The following is an 18,896-nucleotide window of genomic DNA, read 5'->3' as shown; positions in this document are numbered from 1 at the left end:
TACCTACAGACTAACAACTACACTACGACGACCGTTAAGGAGACGACAGAGCAAAAGAAAGAAAGGAAGAAAGAAAGAAAAGAAAGAAGCCTGTCGGCCGTCCTGGTGTACAGCTGGCGTCCTATCCCTCCCCTCGACGCAGCCAGGTGGCCGCATATCCGTCCCCCATGCACCAGCCATAACACGGCTGATATAGTTCTTCTTTCTCGAGAGCGCAATGTGAGCTATCTCAACGCACCAGTGGACATGCTATGGAGTCGTGAAGTGAGCAATTGAGGTCGACCGAGAGGGCCGGCGTGGTTCGTGGGAGCAAGAAGGTATTTCCGGGCAGACTAGCTGGGATCAGGGATGCAGACATATAGACATGGCATCCATACCGACTACTGTCCAGGGATGAAGCATGCAAGAAAGTTATCTCCTCGTTTGGTGAGACATGTTACTTTTAGCGGTAATTTATTTAATACGACGGTAACGCTAAATAGCACATTCTAATAGACTAATTAATATAATTTTAGTATTTAATTAGTATTAAGTTAATTAGTAATAGAAACTAGGCTTAATTAGGTAAAGTATAGAGAGCCTCCTAATATCCTCTTTTTATATATACTAGGATATTATATACCTTATAGCTATATCTTATTCGAGTAGCCTACTATTTACTATTCTTATTCCTTAGAAGGTATTACTTTTTATACTAGTAATATATATAATTTTAGTATCTATTTAAAGGAATATAAATATACTATAGCTACTTATTAAAATATTAATTAGGGAGCTTTATTTTTAACTCTAATTAGCTAAAGAGCTCCTTATAAAGCTACTTCTAGAATAAAAAGTAGCTAATTAGTAATATAATATTATTTAACTACTCTATAAGAACGTAGTAAATATAATAGATATTAATAATAGATATATTAATAAACTAGAATAGAAGAGATAGCTAGTTTCTATTACTTAGTCTATAAGTTTTATAGCCTTCTCTATATTAATTTACTAGATCTATACTATTTATTTAATAGTTATAGTTATTAATAAGTATAGGTATCTCTATATTTTATTTAGTCTTACTTCTAAAGGCCTTCTAAGTAATTAAAGTATTTATTAAAGTCTCTTGAGGCCTCTAGTATAGCCTAATAATAAATTAATTTAGTTAATAGACTATAGATAGTATTAATATAATATTATTATTTTACTAAAAAAGGTATAGTATATTATTTAAAATCTATATATATATTATATTATATTCTAAAGCCTTTATATACTCCTAGAGCTTCTAGAGAATAGGAGGGTATTAAGTAGACTATATTATTCTATAAGCCCTATAATTAAGCTACCGAAGCTTATAGAAGAGAGGAACTAATATAAAGTAGTTATCTATATAAATAAAATAGAAAATAACTTATTCCTTATTATAATACTCTATTATTTATATCTTTAGGGCCTATATAAAGCTAGAGGAGATTAATAAATATTTAATATTAATATATTTTAGTTACTCCTTATAGATATAACTTAATATTAGCCTACTATATATTTATAATAGGGGGGGAGGATTTAGTAGTTATAATATTATATTATAGATTATTAATTCTATTAATATAAACTCTAGGTATTTAAATATATCTTTAATACCTTATATTCTACTTATTTATATAAAAGACTAAATATAGTTATATTCTATAAGGGTAAAGACCTTATAGCCCTAGTAGATAAGTTTATTTAGTATTTTAACTATATAAGAAGACCTTCTAAAGTATCTTATTATAATTTTATTAATTATAATATTAGAACTAGGTATATAGTACTTCTTTATAGTAGCTTAGAATATTAATATAAGAGGCTTAAGCTTATATAACTAAGAAGTATTAGCTAGAGGCTATTAAGAAAATAGAGAGATATAAATATATTATTTAACTTATTTAAATTAATCTAAGTTTATATAAAGTTATAGAATATAGATAAAATTATCTAGTATATTATTCTACTAGTAATAATATACTCTTTTAGAGTTATATACTTCTATATATATAAGTATTTCTAAAAAGATATAAATCTCAAATAAGTTTATATCTTTCTAAGTCTATAGAGTTTTATCTACCCCCTACTCTTTAAATTATAACTCCTTCTCTCTATATTTTAAAGTAATATACTTATTAATTAATTAATTAATTATAGTAATAATATTAGATATAAAAAAGAGCTAGAATAAAATAAGAGAACTTATAATATTAATATTATCTAGTAGATTAATAGTAGAATATCTCTTCGAAGGCCTTAATAGTATCTATTTATCTAAATTAATTATAGGAACTTCTATAAGTACTTCTTTAATAGTATATTTCTTTTTTATACCTATTTTAGGTAGAAATAGAAAACTAGTTAGTATTTCTTACTCTAGGATATATTTTTAGTAGAGATACCTTATAATATAGCCTTTAGAGCTATATTTAAGCTATTTTTATAGAAGGAATAGGTATTAATATTAAATACGATATCTTTATTAATATTAATAGATATATTATAGATATAGTAATTATATAATTAAGCTAACCTACTAATAACTAATAAGAGCCTTATATTTGCTTATTAATAAGATACGCTAAAAGTAACATGTCTCACCAAACGAGGAGATACGAGGAACCTACGAAGCTAGTACATGCACAACATGTCATATTTGATATGTGCGTACTTACATGCTTCTAAGTAAGTACGCGGGTATCCGTATGCAGGTAAGTTGATTCGGCAGGAAAAAGGAACGAGAGAGACGGTTACGTGATGGAAGTGGAAGAGTGTTCATCTGCATTGGTGTTTCATTTGCTAACTAACTGAGTAACTAAGTAGATGGGTATATATGCTATGTGCAGGCGGATAGAGGGTAGTAGAGAGGAAAAGTAGAGAGGTCCCAGACATGGTATGTAAAAGTAGATATTGAAAAAAGCGGTGGGTATTCAAGACGGAAAGGAAATAGAGATAGATGGACTGGTAGAGTAGAAAAATTAGGAGATGGGTCATCAGGCGTCAAGCAGAGTAAAGTGTAAGTAAAGTGGGAAATGGGAAAAAAACTGGGTATGTATATGAATAAAAGGTAGTATGGGTATGTAAACAGGGTGCAAGCATAGCTCACGCAAGAAGCGAAATGACAAGAAAGGAGACCAAGTAAAGAAAAGAGAGTTAATGATAGTAAGTAAGGTTAAGTAGCTTTGCCCGTGATCTTCCTCCAGACGCTCTTCATCGAGGTCTTTTCCGGCTTCTCCCAGACCGGCGCCTTCTCGTCGACCGGCAAATCCGCCAGTTTAAGCGGATCTTCCTCGGCGGTCATGCTCGATTTCGGCGAGGAAGTCAGCTCGCTTGATCTGAGATCGGGTCGGGTAAGCGTCATCTTAAGCGTCATCTCCCTGCTGCCCATGGGACCCGAGGAGCCGACGATGATAGGCCGCCTGCTCGAGCACGAGGGTCGAGAGTTGACGGAATCGCACACTGATGGGTTGCGCCATGTGGAAGCCGACTGGTTGCTGTCGGGTTTCAAATCTCCGGATGTCTTCGGTCGTACGGCGGTGCGGGGACTAGGCGGACCACTTGCACTGGCGGTACTGTCGAAGGGGGCGATGGACTCTGAGTCGATAAAGGAGGAAGAAGTAGGGGATTCTTGCATTTTCCATTTGCGGTCGAAGGAGAAGGGAGTGCCCAGGTTGTCGTTGTGTTCGAGAGAAGGGAACCCGAATTCGATTGCTTCGTCGAATTTCTGGGGAGAGGCGAGGTAGACTCGTAGCTTAAGACGGGCCTCGGGGTCCTGGTAGAACTGGGCTGGGTGGTCGACGGAGCCGTGGGAAGTATGAGGGAGATATGGTGGTATCAGGGGGGGAGGAGTAGGCCTGGAGACAGAGTGTGGTCGTAGACTGTGGTTGTGGCTGTTGTTATTGTTGTTGCTGGAGGAGCTGCTGCTGCTGATGGAATTGGGCTGGAATGCAGTCTGGCTGCGTAGACGAGGCGAAGGAAGGCCGCTGCCGCTGCTTCTGCCGCGGTTTGAGCCTGAAGATATAGAGAAAGTGCGTCGAAAGGAGGACTGCCGTCTGCTGCGGAAGGGCGATTTCTTGCTGTGTAGATTGGCCGAGGAAGCCGACGTCTCAGCGAGATGGGCGTGGTAGTCTAGCGAGAGATCGATCTCGTCTTCTTCGTCCAGCCACTTGAAGCTGTCATACAACGAGTCATCGTTCTGGTCATTGTTGTCATTGTTGTCGTTGTTGTTGTTGTTGTTGTTGTTGTTGCTATTGCTGTTGTGGTGGTGATGGACGTCGCCATCTACGGCTGACGACATGCTCGAAAAGGAGGACGACCTGGACAACGTAGCCGTGGCCGGCAGCGACAACGAGGACTCGGCAGCGGTAGTGAAGCTGCCGAACTTGTAGAGGGCCTGGTCAGCGGCGTCGAGGATGATGCTGGAGCGCCAGCCGCCGAGGCGAGTCTGTTCCTCGACGCTGAAGTGGCGCTGCTGGACCTTTGGCGGGAGGGACTGAAACCACTCGGAGTCGGCCTGCGCGGTCAGGTAGGCGGTCTGCAGCTGGGCGGAGGGCTTCTGGAGGACGCGGTGGGAGGTCTTGCAGCGTCGCTTGCCGTTGAGAGGAGGCCGCCGTCGGTCTCCTGGATGTCACCGTCGAGTTAGTTGAGGGTATAGCGAAGAAAGGTGGCAGAGTGTATAGGGAGTCCACTGCGTATGGAGAGAGGGCAAAAGAGAGAGAAAAAGAACGACACAACGGAAAAGAGTAAAAAAAAAAAAAAGAGGAACGAAGAAAAAAAGGAGCAACGGAACAGAAGAGAGGAGTGGATAATGGGAGTCTACATACGGGCCTTCGGACTGCTGGGCCTGCGCTGTCTGCAGAGCTTAGCGGGCGTTGACGAAGGGGTGGACGAGGAGCAGCAAGTGGAGGCCAGGGGGGCGCATCGCTGGTAGTCGCTTGGGCGGCGGTCGGGCGAGGAGGAGGAGGAGGCCTGGGCGAGTCTCATCTGCTCGAGGCGGAAGCGCTCGAGGTTCGAGAAGAGCTGTCATCTCATGATTAGCATGTCAATTGCATCTATTATGGCCATTCTTATTATAGTTGGCCGTGTGTTGTGTGCGGTGTGCTGTTGTGGTGGTGGATGTGCATAAGTGGATGTTTGTTAGTGTTAGTGTTAGTGCTGGTGGAGGCCGGCCGGGTAAGACAGAGACAGCGACAAGACGAGAGACAAGGACAAGACAGCCAGAAGCCACCGACGCTGTGCTATGTGAGCAGCGCCAAAGTCAAAGAAGAAGAAGAAGAAGAAGCAAAAAGTGATATCAGAAAAGCGAAGAGGCACCGGAGAGGATCAGGAGGACCGAGAGGAGCGGCCTGAGCAAGGGAGAGACGGCCAAGCGGGCTAGTCAAGGGCATGGCGCTACGGGGGGGGCCCTAGGGGGCAGAAGCTTGCCAGGGGAGCCCACCGGAGCATCGTCATAACGGCGACAGGAGATGAGATGATGGAGCGGATGGAGAGATGCGAGATGAGATGAGATGAGGTGGGATGGGGATGGGGATGATGGAGATGCAGATGATTAAGGGTTATAGCAGGAGGAATAGGGGCCCAGGGGGGTGGCCTTTTGGTAGGCTCAGGGACTCACCTTTCGACGCAGCGCTGGCGGCAGCGAGTCAAACACCTCAAACTCCTGTTCGTCCATGATGGCAGCAGGATAGCAATATATGATCAATCTTCAGTCGTGGTGGTGGTGATGGTCGTCGTTGTAGTTAGTAGTAGTAGTCGTGGTGGTGATCAAAGGTGTACGACGAGGGCGGGCGTCTTGTTATATAGGAGTGCCGGTGCATGCATGCATGGCCAGCAAGCAAAGAAGCGGTGGATGAGCAGCAAGCAGAAAAGAGACGGAGACCAAGCAAGGGCAGAGAGAGAGAGAGAGAGAGACGAGAGCGAGAGCGAGAGGCAGTTGGTTATATATAAAGAAGCATCCACAGCTCCAGGCTTTGGCAAAAGTCAAGGTCAGGCCAGGTCAAGGTCAGGCCGCATCAGCCATGCGCCTATCTAGCTATAGCGGACTGGCTAACTAGCGAGCGTACCTTGATGCTAAATTTATGTCTTTCTTCCTTTTTTTCTTTTCCCTTTTTTTTTGTTGATATCCATATTCCATTCTCCTCCTCAACTCTACTCTTCTTGCTTAGCTTGCGTTCCTGGTTCCTGCAGTGGAGTCCCCTGGCCCTCTATTCTTTTCGCCGTCTCGTTGCTTCTTCTGCCTTTTCTTTTTGCCAGCGAGGATACTCCGAGTTACTACTACTAGTTACTCTTCTTCGTCGTCGTCGTTGTTGTCTTCTTCTCTCCGCGTGGGTGAGCTGGGCCTCCGTCCAGCCCCTGACCCTGCCAAGTTGCAGCCGTAGTCATGGGCATACATACAGCCAGCCTGCTTGCTTTTTCATCATGCATACACATACTTACAGCCAGTACTCCCGTACATAACTAAGTGAAGTATTTATTCAGGTGTACGCTCGCTAAGGATTTGACTCTTTGCTTTTTCGCCTCCTGCTCGTCCCTGAAGCGTAAAAGGGTGGAGGGCCTGGGATGGCCTGCCCAAGCGCTGGGCTCGAGCAGTTACCCTGGAGAGCTAGAGGATTCTCACTTGATGATATGAGTTTACGGATAGAGGTAGAGTCAGTCAGATAGAGTTGGATACAAGAAGGATTAGAGAGAGATAGCTACAGAAGAAGTCACTCCATAACTGGATACGGTTGGCCATGACTGGTTCGGACGAGCCGTGGAGGATGGACGCCGTCGAATGCTTGCTTTTTTCTTCTACTTTTGTCTTCTTTCTCTTCTCTTCTTCTTCTCTTCTTCTTCGTGCTCCTCGAGTTCGTCTGTACTCTTCTGGAGCCCTCATTTTTGAGTCTCTGCTTGCTGACCATGCATGGCACCTCTATATCGAATACTGTGAACTGTGGACTGCATCTCAAAAAGAGATAGATAGAATGCACTTGCTAAGGACAGGGACAGGGACAGGGCATCAGATACGAGCCCCAGGCGGTTCCGAGCGTGAGGTTACCAGCCCCAGTCCTCAACGGCTCTCTCGATATCTCTCTCATACGGGAGGGGAGTACTTCATCACTTCTGGCTATATCAAGTCTCAATAAGAGCTTTCTCTGTTTCATCTCCAGACACTGCAATATCCCATTGACGGTCCTGCCTCTAGCCCGGAACGCCCCTTGCATCCCCTCTCCCTCCCTCTATCTCCCTCTCTCCCTTCTTCTTAGACTGCTTCATGTTGAGGCGCTTTGTAAGTAGATATCTACGCCTGTGCGACTCCCACGTAGCACACTCATGCCTGAATACCCCTGAAAACGTTAACTTATTATTCCCAGGCCAGACAAAAAAGCAAGCAGCCCAAAAGCCAAAAAGCAATACCCAGCCAGAGAAAAAGGAACCATGAACTCGTCATGCCGCTCCTCGTTGGTTCGTTACTCTCTCCCCATGTCCTCTCTACGCGCCGTGCTGAATGTGCTGGCTGCCTGTACGCTGCCTAAGGGGGCTGCTGGCTGCAGTGACTAACCGCCCAGCAACAACTGTAACGAGCTTAGACATCTGGCCCCCATCGATGAATAACTCTACTCTGTTACGGAGTACTCTGTTACCAATAATGTCCAGAGTAGTTGCTTTTACTTCGATGCTGATACATGCCTCGACCGGTGGGGGATCTCCGCATGGGTGTGATCGCTAGTTCATCGGGATAAAACCACCAGGCCAAAGAAGAAGAAGAAAAGCAACGAGATAGAAGAAGTAAGTGACTGACTTTCCTGCCTATCGATCAGTCAGGCCGGTGGGTTTCTCGGCCCAGCCGACGCAGCGTTATTGGCTGTCGTGGCGGGCGGGTTGGCTCGCTGGATGTATCATATCAGAATCACCATAGTCGCTTCGGTTCGGCCTCAAAGGGGGGGGGGGAGGAGACGACGGGATGATCGCATCTAGTACATCTGCATCTCATCGCAATCTCATCGCATCGCATCTCACTTGCATGGAACAAGAACAAGCTTGGGCAGGGCATATCATATCATATATGATCTTACATTACCCCCCCTGGGGTGGTATATTGATCGATGGTACGGAGTAACATCTCACGAACACACCCCCTTTATCTACATCGACAATGCATACAACATACTTCTATCGTTACGCTGTACCTGCTTCGTCCTACCAGCAAGGTTTCAGATAGGATTTTTCCATCGACTGCGACCTGTCGACGGCTATTAACCACAGCAAGTATGGTTACAGTTACAGTTACGCTTGAAGCAATGTCTTCTTTCGTCAGTCGATTCCATGGTTCCAGTTGAGAAATGGCCAGTTCTTGACCTAGATAGACCCGTCAACCATGAACCAGACTGTTAACCGTAGACCAGACCGTTGACTTAGTAGACATCTCGCCTCCTCCCCCTGTATATTAATAGCACATCATAGCACTATGGCCCCGAATTGGCTTGAGAGTCCAGTCCTCTTGACTTTCTGGGGGAGGCAAAATCATCCCGCTCCCTCTCCCTGGGGCTCTGATCATTTACCTGAACCTAGACACTGCTGCCGCCAGCCAGCAGGTTGGCTAGAGCGAGGGCCAAACTCCATACTCTCCATACTTCTATAACTCGAGGTTGCAAAGCCTAAAATGGTCCGCCATGGCGTCCGCCGTCGAACTCCTCCGTTTCGGACGCGCTGATGGGCGGACGATCTTCTTCTTCTTTGATCCTCTTTCAAGCCTTCAAGGGCACCAACAACCAGTCTGGCGCCGAGTCAAGGTTCACGCCTGAGCGTTCGTCCAGTCCAGCCGTAATCCCCATCTTCTGTCTTGCCGGTAAGTTGCTGAACGGTGTGCCCGCAGCCACGAGTCGGGATCATCTCACATGTATGGCGTGTGAAGTAGACCGCAACTTTGTGGCGGCGCAGACAGACGTAGATACTCCCCCCCTGTGCAACACTCTCTTGTTTGAACTCGCCTTGTCCAGTTTCATCTTCCTCTTCTCGTCGTTGTCTCTTTGGACAAAGCCGGCCTGGCTCGACCTGCACTGCACTGCACTGCACTGCACCCCAGAAGACCCTCCCCCCTCAGCCGCAAGCCATCACCACATCTTCCTTCGCCCGTTGAGTCGGGATTAGAATTGAGCGCCGTAGTTAAAAACCCGACTAACTCCATCGCTTCAACTGGCCTCGCACTGGCTGGCTCTAGCTCGGGCTTTGACTCCGACACTTGGGCTGGGTATCCTCTCTATCTAGCGGTCTTCGTTGGCCTTGGATGTGCAAATGATGCGAATCTCGGGCCTCTCTGACGAGTGACACTGGCAAGGCGGGTGATTGGATGCCCTCCTCGTTTGCTCAGCCTGTCAGAGAGCAGATACGGATACATCGTACCTTTTTTCCTTCCTGCGAGAATCCGGCTTGCAGATTTTGACATCCAACATGTCAGAACCACATGTCTGCCACCACGATCTGACCTTCAAAGAAAAAAACATGCCATGCAACACATGCAGGTTCCCTTCCGTTTGGCTGGCACACTCACTCGCCTTCGCCTTCGCATGGCATCATCTCGATGCAAAAAAATTCTGATCTAAAGGTACAAAAAAGGGGGAGAGATCAAAGCACAAAGAAGAACCAACATGTATGAGATAGGGCTGGACCGCCGCATCCGGTCTGGAGAGCGAGCGAGCGAGCGATAATTCGCCATGGGATAGATCTGCTTTGCTCGTCCTGTCTGCCGGTAAAATGCCAATAGTCCAGCTCCTGTCGTGTTGGTTCCACGATGTCACTGCACAGCTCACATATTGGAATAACCACCCAATATTGATGCCGCGGTAGCTTTATTGATTTGATAGCGAGCTAGTCGCTTAATCCCTGTCTGCAGGTAGCCGGGGCAACTCGCTAGCTGGCCTTCAGACAGGCACAGAGATAGTTACAGAGATATCAGTCAACATCGATATCGGAGGCCACGGGTGTGCGAAGAGGCCGTCAGTTGCGCGAAGTTGGCCGTGCCGTGTCATCTGTCGTTATCATCTCTCACTATCATCTCTCACTATCATCTGTATGTATTCGCTGGTCCACCCACCGGCCAAACCCATCAATCACATCGGACATCCCACACGTCATGAGCCCCTATCTGCGCAGTATTCTTCTAGAAAGAAAAAAAGCGGATATCTTTCCATCCTATTTCCCTCATCAGTGGCTCTGCAGCTGCAGAAACGCCGGCGCCGGCGCTGCACGCGTGGGTGGCCTTTCTCGCCTCCGGTTCTATAGACATGGATTTTGACAGCTATAAGCTGGGATTGCGATTTGCTCATTTCCCCCTTCCTGTCCCCGTAGTTGGGGCCTGCATAGCCGCCTCGTTATACCTTGATATGCAGCGAGCCCCAGATGTGTTTCAGAGTAGGAGCTGCTTTTTTACCTTACTCTATACTTTCCTCTCGCCTATACCCTATGGGTGCAAATCTCCACACGCGGCCCTACTGCCATCTCCCTTCGACCGGACCGGATCGGTGACCACACTGCTGGTGCCGGGCGTTAGGCTGAATAGCTAGGGCAGTGCTGAGCTGAGCTTGTCAGCCAGCTAGCTACCTAAGCTACGGCGATCTGCCTTCGTCTGCATGGACGGGTGCGCCGGTTTAGGCAAACGGACCAGCCATGCGCGACTGTTAGTCAGGGGGGGCCGGCAACCCGGCTATTGAAGAGAGAAACAAAGGGAACATGCAGATGAAGATGCGGATTCAGATGCAGCATCAGACGCATTATTTGCCCATCGGCCGATACTTGTCAACTTCTTGATATTATGCAGCGGCCTGAGTAAGTGGTGGCTTTGGCTTTGGGGGCAAGACGACGGTTGATCGCCAAGTTATGCACAATGCTTGCTTACGGCGCAGAACTGGGGTATAGCGCATGCCAGTTATGAAGTCAGAGCATATTTTCCTCATTGACTTGCATGCAGACCAGCCCCGACTGGGCAAATGGGCGCGGGGCCCATGTGTTTCATCTTTCTTCGACCTGCTGGCACTTGGACTTCCACTTCCACTAGCTTGCAGCTTGTCCGGACGGTGACGTACGTAACTCTGTCTACGGGGACCTCCGCTATAGGAGCACTCAGGCTATGATAGAAGGAATGGAATAACTCCTCAATTGGGCTCTGCGAAGACTTCTCACAGCCATATGACTAGCTAGTTATACCCCTTTACGGCCTCCTGCGCCGCCCTCTCCCACCGCGTGACATACCCACCAGCACCCTCGACGTGCTTTCTCTTGCGTCGAAAGCTCATACGGACCCCGTACTCGTCCTCAGAAACCTCAATCATCTCTAACTTGCCATACTCAGGCCAAGTAAGGGGCTCACTAGCCTCAGAGAAATGCTTAATCGTCCGTGTTGTGCGGCGCTCATCTGCCCACCTCGCCAGAAAATCACGGTAGACAGCGATATCCACCCCGTCTTCCAATGGCAGCTTCAATTCCCACTTCTTCATGTTTTCAACCTTGCTTACATCTTGTTCCCAGGGCAGCCCCTCTCGGAAACTCTCGTCCAACGTCAGGGTCTCGTAGATAGTAAACACCAATGCGTCAACGTCGTTGCATCCCCGGGAAGCGCCTTTCCCTCCTATCTGTCCTGATCTGTCGAAATCGAACACCAGCAGCTCTTGAGTGGTGGGATCTATCAGGATGTTCCTGGGCGCCAGGTCCTGGTGCATCAGCCCGTAGCGGAGGTTCAGCTCATCCACGGCATCCGTAAGCTGTTTGAGCCAGCGGAAGTAGAATGTGCCGCGATACTGCTCGAGAGTGCCACCAGGTATGTACTTCGTGGTAAATCCCAGGATGTTATGCGTTACTTCATCCAGCACTATACGGTAGAAGGGCACAAATCGCTTGTTACCCTGTAATGCTTTGAGGATATGCAGTTCTTGCCAAACGTTTTCGACGCGAGTCTGAATGAGGGTATACTTGAAGACAAGTTGTTTCGTTACGCCATCTGTTTGAGAGTACTCGACTAGATCCGTGGCGACATCAAGTCTTTCGACTTCTTTCAGGTTTGACCGGAAAATAACCGTCTCTTCATCCAGTGGCCCGACATAATGGGGATACCTGATTTCCCAAGTGGGATCGTCCGAGGAGACACCGATGAGCTCTCGGTGCTCGTTGGATGTCAGCGTCTGCTCATCCTCGCCCACCTGGTCAGCATACCGGGCTGCAAATTCCTCAATGTAGTCATCCTCGGGAAATGCGTTTTTTGGTCCGTGGATCCGCAGCCAACGACGTCTGTCCCAGTCGATAACTTCCCATGTGCAAGGCCCTGTCGGGACAGGAGAACACATTCCCTCATTGACAAAGAAGCGGTACTTTTGAAGTGGCATTTTTGGGTATACTGGTTGTCTGGTTGTTGTGAGATGATAATATTTGGGTTGCCTCAACTAACTAGTTAAACGCCCATGGGCAGTGCCAAGCACAAGCGCTGGACCCAAAAATAATTTAAGTTGGTGAACACTTTTAACCAAGCAGGACAGTCTCACTGCGATTTAAACAGTTAGGTTATAATGTTATTTGAGATATGAATTAATACAGAGTCTATGCTTAGGCATGTGCATTTCTTAAACCAACCCCCTTTATACACTTACCTATTTTCCCAGGTTAGAGCTCCCTAGACTGGCAACTTCTTATTACTTTGGGTTAACTAGTTAGCGCCTTAAGCCTATCACACACTCATGTTGATGGCAATAAGATGGCGATGCAATGTCTGCAACGAGTGAATTTGTATTCTATACGGGTGATCTACCAAGCTGTGGCCCGTATTAACGAATACCATCAATCAAATTGGTCCATCTATCCTGGCCGTCAACTCGAAGCGCCGCTGCGGGTCCTACCAACATCACTAGCTCCTTACCAACCACATATCAAAAGAAGCCCCTGGTGACTCCGTGCTCAAAAATAGAATATGAATGCCTATCACTACCAAGTCCTTGATACGCCGCAATGCATGAGACTCCTACGTGGCAACCAGTGGTCCTCCGTCAGGTTGACAGACAGGGGAGAGATATATTGGCACCTAATACGAGTGACTCATGCATACAAGGGGCCAAAAACAGCTCCAGCCTCAATGCAATTTGAGCATTGTCAACCAATCCTTGGTTCAATGAAATGCATTGTCTGTGACATTATGCAGGGCTACGCCGTATGAAAGGAAAACCCGACATTAATCACGGCGCCTAAGGCTATCCAATGCGCAGATGATTGGCTACGAAGCATTCCCGGCCTTCTTTTTTCAGTATATCCCGTTATACCCTGGAAGAAAACATCAAAGCACGGCGCGTAGCTGAGTTTACTCGGCCGCTTCTGCCTGGAGAGTCCAGTCTCATGACCGTGTATGAGCGAGAAGGGTAGCAACGCCTTAACTTCGATGTGTGGTCGAGGAACGAGATCATATCTCTGCGAGTTCTATAAAGACAAACCCGATGCCACCTTTATCTTCCTGTATTTATACACATCCATCATCAATATTCAGAGGCTCGAGTCTACAAATCACACTATCCACAAAACCATCTACCCATATTACGTTAACGTTCCATATTCCCAGACCGAATCGTCAATCATGAACGAACAAGTCCAGCTCATCGAACCCGTGGATATTTGTAACTGGGCGGCTGCACACCAAGTCCGGGATAACGCCCTTGACTGTACTTGTGGAATATACGTCTTTGTCTCTTCGATCTGCGGTCATGCATACACGGAACACGCCTTTAAGTGCGGAAGAAGGGTTACCAAATCAGGCAGAAGCGGTGTCTGCAGGAGCCCAGCAAAGCGTACTCTCATGCGCGGTGTTGCTATTCCTCTCAGGTGTACGCTCTGTGGCTGATATACCCGGATATTTTGCTATCTTGGAACGGCTCATTTACCGACGGTCATCTTCATCCTTGCTACGATACATGAGCTATGCGACTCGTCCTGTTTTGCTACATCTAAACCCACCCCAAGTTATACAGTCAACCAGTTATCAAAACGGCATCGGCAAAACTTTCCTCGTCTATTATAGGATAGGAGATTATATTGGTCAGCGTTGAGGTTGGAGAGACACAATTTATGTTCTTTCTTTTATGCGAGCTTGGAGAGTATTTATCACTTGGAGCTAGGGACAATTTATCTTGCTTTACTTTTACTCCACCTTTTATTATTCTCATAAATGTAGGGGCTACTGGGCTAACTAGTAGGGGCAGTAGATTTTAAGTCCATCTCTCCTCTAGTATCCAGATGATAAACTTCAGAATTCAGGTTTAGAACTAGAAAATATGGCTTAGATTTTAATATGTGGCTACGATGGTGTATATGCATGCCGATGACGCTAGGACTCGAGCCCTGGAGAAGCCTCTATCTGCTTTACCAAAGCGGCAGGCTATTTGATATTCTAGCCAGAGTGTCCAGCAAGTTGGGATAGGGGAGTGACTCGTGAAGTTCATCTGTGTCATGAGACTATCGATACACTGCGCGTGCCTATATCCTTGAGAACGCTCATTTACCAATCACTGGTGATTGGATCCCTCGTTGCCTTGTGAGCTTTAGACGAGAGTTCTTCTCTGCCTAGTGCATTGCTTCTATCTCGTGCCACTGGATGTCTATGAATTTCCGACTTCTATACAGAATTTTTTCTTGTGCCTGCACTCGATGGTTAGATTGATTCCGAAACTAGTCATTATAGAGTGCATAACATCCTTACCTTCTGTATTGCACTGCCAACGCGTTTTTTGCGTCTTCACTCCATCCGTCGACTACTCCAGACTCGTTTTCTCCCTCATCCTAAGTTGCATTATGCTGTTGCAAAAACAGGCCTGTAGACATGGAGAAGGATACATACTTCAAGGGCAGACCTGCCAATCGTGTCCGAGTCGCTTTCTTCCATTATGCTGTCTCTCTCTTCAATGCCTTCGCTGCCTCGACCACCCTCATAGTATTGTGGACTAGCAGGTGGATCCAGCGACATGCTGCCATACTGATCAAGTTCCTCATGGTTCTTCGCCATTCCTGGGATAATATGAATCTGAGAAGTCGGTAAAGAGTGTAATGCATTTATGATTAGGGAGAAGGTGGTCGATAGTCCTGCCAAATAGGTAGATGGGCCTCTTCATATAGCTGATTCTTATATCCACCGCAGATGGGATAGGAGAGACCATAACACCCCTGATATAAACCCCTTTTGTTAGCAAGAGACACACTAGAGTGAACCAAAGGAGAGTAGATATCATCCAACAAGGTTCACAAAGGTAACAAAGATGATATCAAGCAGTATAAACATAGACATGGGATCAAATAGTGAATTTGGCTGTTGATAGAAACGTAAAGGATCAAATATTTCAGGTAGTCTAAAGCAATATAAGTTTATTTCTGCGACCATACACAGCTATAGGTAGAAGAGAAAGAAAATAATATCTCCTTCAAAGTAGAATATATGTTTGATAGACATGTCTCCAAAGGATAATAAAAACTGTATGCTGTGTCTTAGAAGAAACTGCTGCTATGTTGTGTGCAGCCACAACAAAGAGGCACCTGCCTGCCTACCTGCCTCGAGGGGGGCCCTTTTCAACCAAGTTCCGTGCAGTCAACCCTCGAGGAAGTCCATTTGGTGCAGTCAGGACACTCCGGGCCGGCCGGATAGCGCTCACCACACCTTCCTCACCCATTTTTTTTTTCGAGGCTGCAGGTTCGAGTCTGGCTGAGAACTCCCTTTTTTTGGCCGTTTAGTCAGCCTGAGGGGGGGATATAAGGTAAGTTAGGGCCGATATTTCTTCAAGAGGAGCAGGATGGCGTAGTCAGGTCACTCCAGCCTTGAGCTGGATAGCGCTCGTCACCTAGCTCCTCACTTTTTTTTTGCCGTTGGTTCGAATACCAGCCCGGGCTTCTTTTTTCCGTCCCTCCTTCTGCTTTTCCAACGCAGCACACGCCACATTCCACATTCCACTTGTCCTTCCTTGTTGACTGTCTGGTATAAGCAGCGGTGGCCATCTTCTTTGAGTTTCTTGGATGGAGCTGGATATCTTCTGCTTTTTCTTGAGCCATGTCTTTTCCTTTTCATCTTGTAGGCTGCCTCCATGTTTTCTTCTCTTCTCTTTCTTTTTAGCACTTTATTTCTGCAGTTATCGCCACATAGGATACTCATAGTCAGGACCGGCATCCACCCTCCATATAACTACAGATTTGGGTATCAGCGAGTAAGGGTATACGGATATCAGTTGTTATGTCTACTTTAATGAGGTATCTGATCATTATACATAGACTGTATATCTATAGCTGCATTTACTCAACAATATCTACACTTGGATGTTGCCTTTATGTTGGTATACTGATATTGTCGAGAGGTCATACTAACGCTCCAGAGCAGTAAGGTATTATGGTCGTGAGGTATAGTGTGTCATGATAAAGTGCTTTGAGGTTCGATGCACTTCTTGAGGGTATGTATGATGCGATCGATGATGGTATTGGCCAGGTGGCGCGCATCGCATCACTCCTGGTTATGTATCCATGGTAACCGACTGACGAGGCTTATGGGTCGGGAAAGCGCGTCCTATGGCTGACAACAGCTTAGTAAATAACAACATGACATTTCACACAGTTAAGAAGCAATCTCTGAGCCATGCAGCGTCAAAACCTCATGGCTGGTATCGCGAGTATTCGTTTGATCTGCTGTTGATGTTGAATCAGACTTTGTTCGACGTTTTATTAGGGTTGCCAAGACATGGTCCGTCCCCAGTGCCAAGCCATGACCGCATATTAATTATAGCACGTTTGAGGATTCAAGTACTTGAAGATCCCCCAGTTCTCTTGAGTTTCAAGAGATTTCTTGTCAGGGATAGACTCCTCTTGCCGGGGGATCACTTTATCGTTGGTTTGTTATATACATTAAAGTATGTTTCTCTCTGCGGTGTCGAGTGTCCCTGGCTGGAGACACAACTCCACACTTCTACAAATAAAGACTGGAGAAATTTCTATGATATTAACAACATCCATTTCATGGGCTAAATCGAAAGTATTCACTTGCAAAAAGGTGGCAAAAATGTCCGAAAGCTGGATAGCGTTGTGCTATCAGCCTGCTTCTGGGGAGATTGACTCTTTTTCTTGATATTGGCCACCAGCCTGGTTACACAGTAGGATATACTCAACAGCCCAGATATAAACTCGCAGAAAAGAAATATATCCATATCCGCATTTCTGCGGCTCGCAGATATCCATCTAGTCGATGCAAGCCCGCAAATCTGCCGCTTAGGGTTTGTGGTCACAAGAGCAGCCAAGCCTAAGTCGCGCTTACATAATCTGGCCATCCTTAACGGCGTTTTTCTGGAAACTTGACCAGATCGTTCGCATCTTTGGGACATCAACAGCAGTTTCGCAGCCGCTCTCGATTCGCACGTCGCATATCTCGCCGCCGGTAGTCTCCAGAAGTCAGTGTTTGGATCCATAGTACGGACACCTGCTATTAGTGGTGAGTTTGTTGCGAGGAGCTTGGCTCCGGGGATGTGAGAAGCCTGCCTGTCGCATTCCTCCTGCCCCCCGCTAAAGTGGCCGGTGGTGTAGCCCTTTCTTGTGAGATACATCTTTGTATCTATTATCAGCTGGTTGCTATGTTTGGGCTAGTTAGTTTTACTTCACTTTTGCATTGGTGCGCATGTGTATTGGCCTCTACAGTTCAGGAGCAATGCCTAGAGCCTATTCCTCTAAGGGGCTGCCCATTGACTTATGCCTCTTTTTGGAGCACTTCACTACTAGCTGTCACTTTTCTCTCTACATCCTTTATTCTTATTAGAAGACTCAAACTGACATATTTCAAAGCTATATAGGTCACGTCGTTTCTGCCTCTGCCCTGCCCAATTCCCGTACCTTTTGCGCGTTGCCAACATTAAATACGGTCTTAGTGGTTGGAGGATAGGGACGAAAAGATGGATGCGAAAGAGATCGAGCTGAAGTCAAAAGCTTTGACCAAAGCCACTGCTTCTGGAGAGTCGAGTGCCACGATAGTTTCGCTGCTGAAGGAGCTTCAGAAGGGGATCCAACCTACCGAGGACCTTTTGCGGTCAACAAAAATCGGGATCATCGTCAACAGGCTCAAACAGCATAAATCACCAGATGTTGCCCGGCTTTCCAGCGAGATAGTTTCAAAATGGCGTGCAGAGGTCAACAAGCAGAAGAAAACTGCATCTCCTGGCTCAAGCGATTCCCCCAAGCCTACTCCCAACGGAACCGGCACTCCTGCATCGGCGACGAACGATAAGGCGCAAAGCTCAAATGTACCGCCAGACAAGCGCAACTGGAAAGCTGACCAGGTTAATACTTCGGTTACCAACGTCAAGGCACGCGATAGCTGCATCGGTTTGATGTACGATGGCCTCTGCCTTGGCTCTACGGAATCCCCCCAGGCGGTCCTGCGAAAGGCAACCGAAGTCGAAGCCGCAGCATTCAAGGCCTTTGGACCCGAGAACAAGGAAGTGTATCGCACCAAGATGCGAAGTTTATTCCAGAACCTGAAGAACAAATCGAATCTCAGCCTCCGGACTCGCGTTCTCACAAACGAAGTCACGCCCGAGCGGTTCGTTAACATGACACATGAAGAGCTCAAGTCCGACGAACGAAGAGAGGAAGACCGCAAGATCCAAAAGGAGAACATGGACAAGGCCATGGTTGGACAGCCCGAGCGAAGCATCAGTAAGAGCTTACAGTGCGGCAAATGTGGCCAGAGAAAGGTTACATACACCGAGGCGCAGACACGCAGTGCTGACGAACCGATGACACTCTTCTGCACATGTCTTGCTTGTGGAAAGTCATGGCGTCAATAAACACTGCAGACCGGAATGCTCTCGTTTCCTTCTCAAAAACTGTCTTAGCACTTGGTTTGTCCTTTTATT

At 46.6% G+C, this 18,896-nt stretch overlaps 7 protein-coding genes across 7 annotated transcripts; 3 read left to right on the top strand and 4 right to left on the bottom strand.

The window, feature by feature from the left end:
• Positions 1-3,190: 3,190 nt before the first annotated feature.
• Positions 3,191-4,315, bottom strand: ARB_06612 (uncharacterized protein; the record flags this gene model as incomplete). The annotated part of the gene is made up of 1 exon (XM_003015440.1): positions 3,191-4,315. One exon carries the CDS (start codon positions 4,313-4,315, stop codon positions 3,191-3,193), a length of 1,125 nt encoding a protein of 374 aa, XP_003015486.1.
• Positions 4,316-5,836: 1,521 nt separating this feature from the next.
• On the top strand, positions 5,837-6,049 carry ARB_06611 (uncharacterized protein; the record flags this gene model as incomplete). Its single annotated transcript, XM_003015439.1, has 1 exon — positions 5,837-6,049. The coding sequence occupies one exon, from the start codon at positions 5,837-5,839 to the stop codon at positions 6,047-6,049; it is 213 nt and encodes a 70-aa protein (XP_003015485.1).
• A 727-nt stretch (positions 6,050-6,776) lies between these two features.
• On the top strand, positions 6,777-7,142 carry ARB_06610 (uncharacterized protein; the record flags this gene model as incomplete). Its single annotated transcript, XM_003015438.1, has 1 exon — positions 6,777-7,142. The coding sequence occupies one exon, from the start codon at positions 6,777-6,779 to the stop codon at positions 7,140-7,142; it is 366 nt and encodes a 121-aa protein (XP_003015484.1).
• Positions 7,143-11,189: 4,047 nt separating this feature from the next.
• ARB_06609 (uncharacterized protein) lies at positions 11,190-12,371 on the bottom strand (the record flags this gene model as incomplete). The annotated part of the gene is made up of 1 exon (XM_003015437.1): positions 11,190-12,371. The coding sequence occupies one exon, from the start codon at positions 12,369-12,371 to the stop codon at positions 11,190-11,192; it is 1,182 nt and encodes a 393-aa protein (XP_003015483.1).
• A 2,441-nt stretch (positions 12,372-14,812) lies between these two features.
• ARB_06608 (uncharacterized protein) lies at positions 14,813-15,025 on the bottom strand (the record flags this gene model as incomplete). Its single annotated transcript, XM_003015436.1, has 1 exon — positions 14,813-15,025. The coding sequence occupies one exon, from the start codon at positions 15,023-15,025 to the stop codon at positions 14,813-14,815; it is 213 nt and encodes a 70-aa protein (XP_003015482.1).
• Positions 15,026-15,851: 826 nt separating this feature from the next.
• On the bottom strand, positions 15,852-16,363 carry ARB_06607 (uncharacterized protein; the record flags this gene model as incomplete). The annotated part of the gene is made up of 2 exons (XM_003015435.1): positions 15,852-16,122; positions 16,317-16,363. 2 exons carry the CDS (start codon positions 16,361-16,363, stop codon positions 15,852-15,854), a joined length of 318 nt encoding a protein of 105 aa, XP_003015481.1.
• A 1,570-nt stretch (positions 16,364-17,933) lies between these two features.
• ARB_06606 (uncharacterized protein) lies at positions 17,934-18,827 on the top strand (the record flags this gene model as incomplete). Its single annotated transcript, XM_003015434.1, has 1 exon — positions 17,934-18,827. One exon carries the CDS (start codon positions 17,934-17,936, stop codon positions 18,825-18,827), a length of 894 nt encoding a protein of 297 aa, XP_003015480.1.
• Positions 18,828-18,896: the final 69 nt, after the last annotated feature.

Source organism: Trichophyton benhamiae, assembly GCF_000151125.1.
Source record: "Trichophyton benhamiae CBS 112371 chromosome Unknown contig01535.1, whole genome shotgun sequence".
NCBI classification, from domain to species: domain Eukaryota; kingdom Fungi; phylum Ascomycota; class Eurotiomycetes; order Onygenales; family Arthrodermataceae; genus Trichophyton; species Trichophyton benhamiae.
This window is presented reverse-complemented; position numbering and strand designations above follow the sequence as displayed.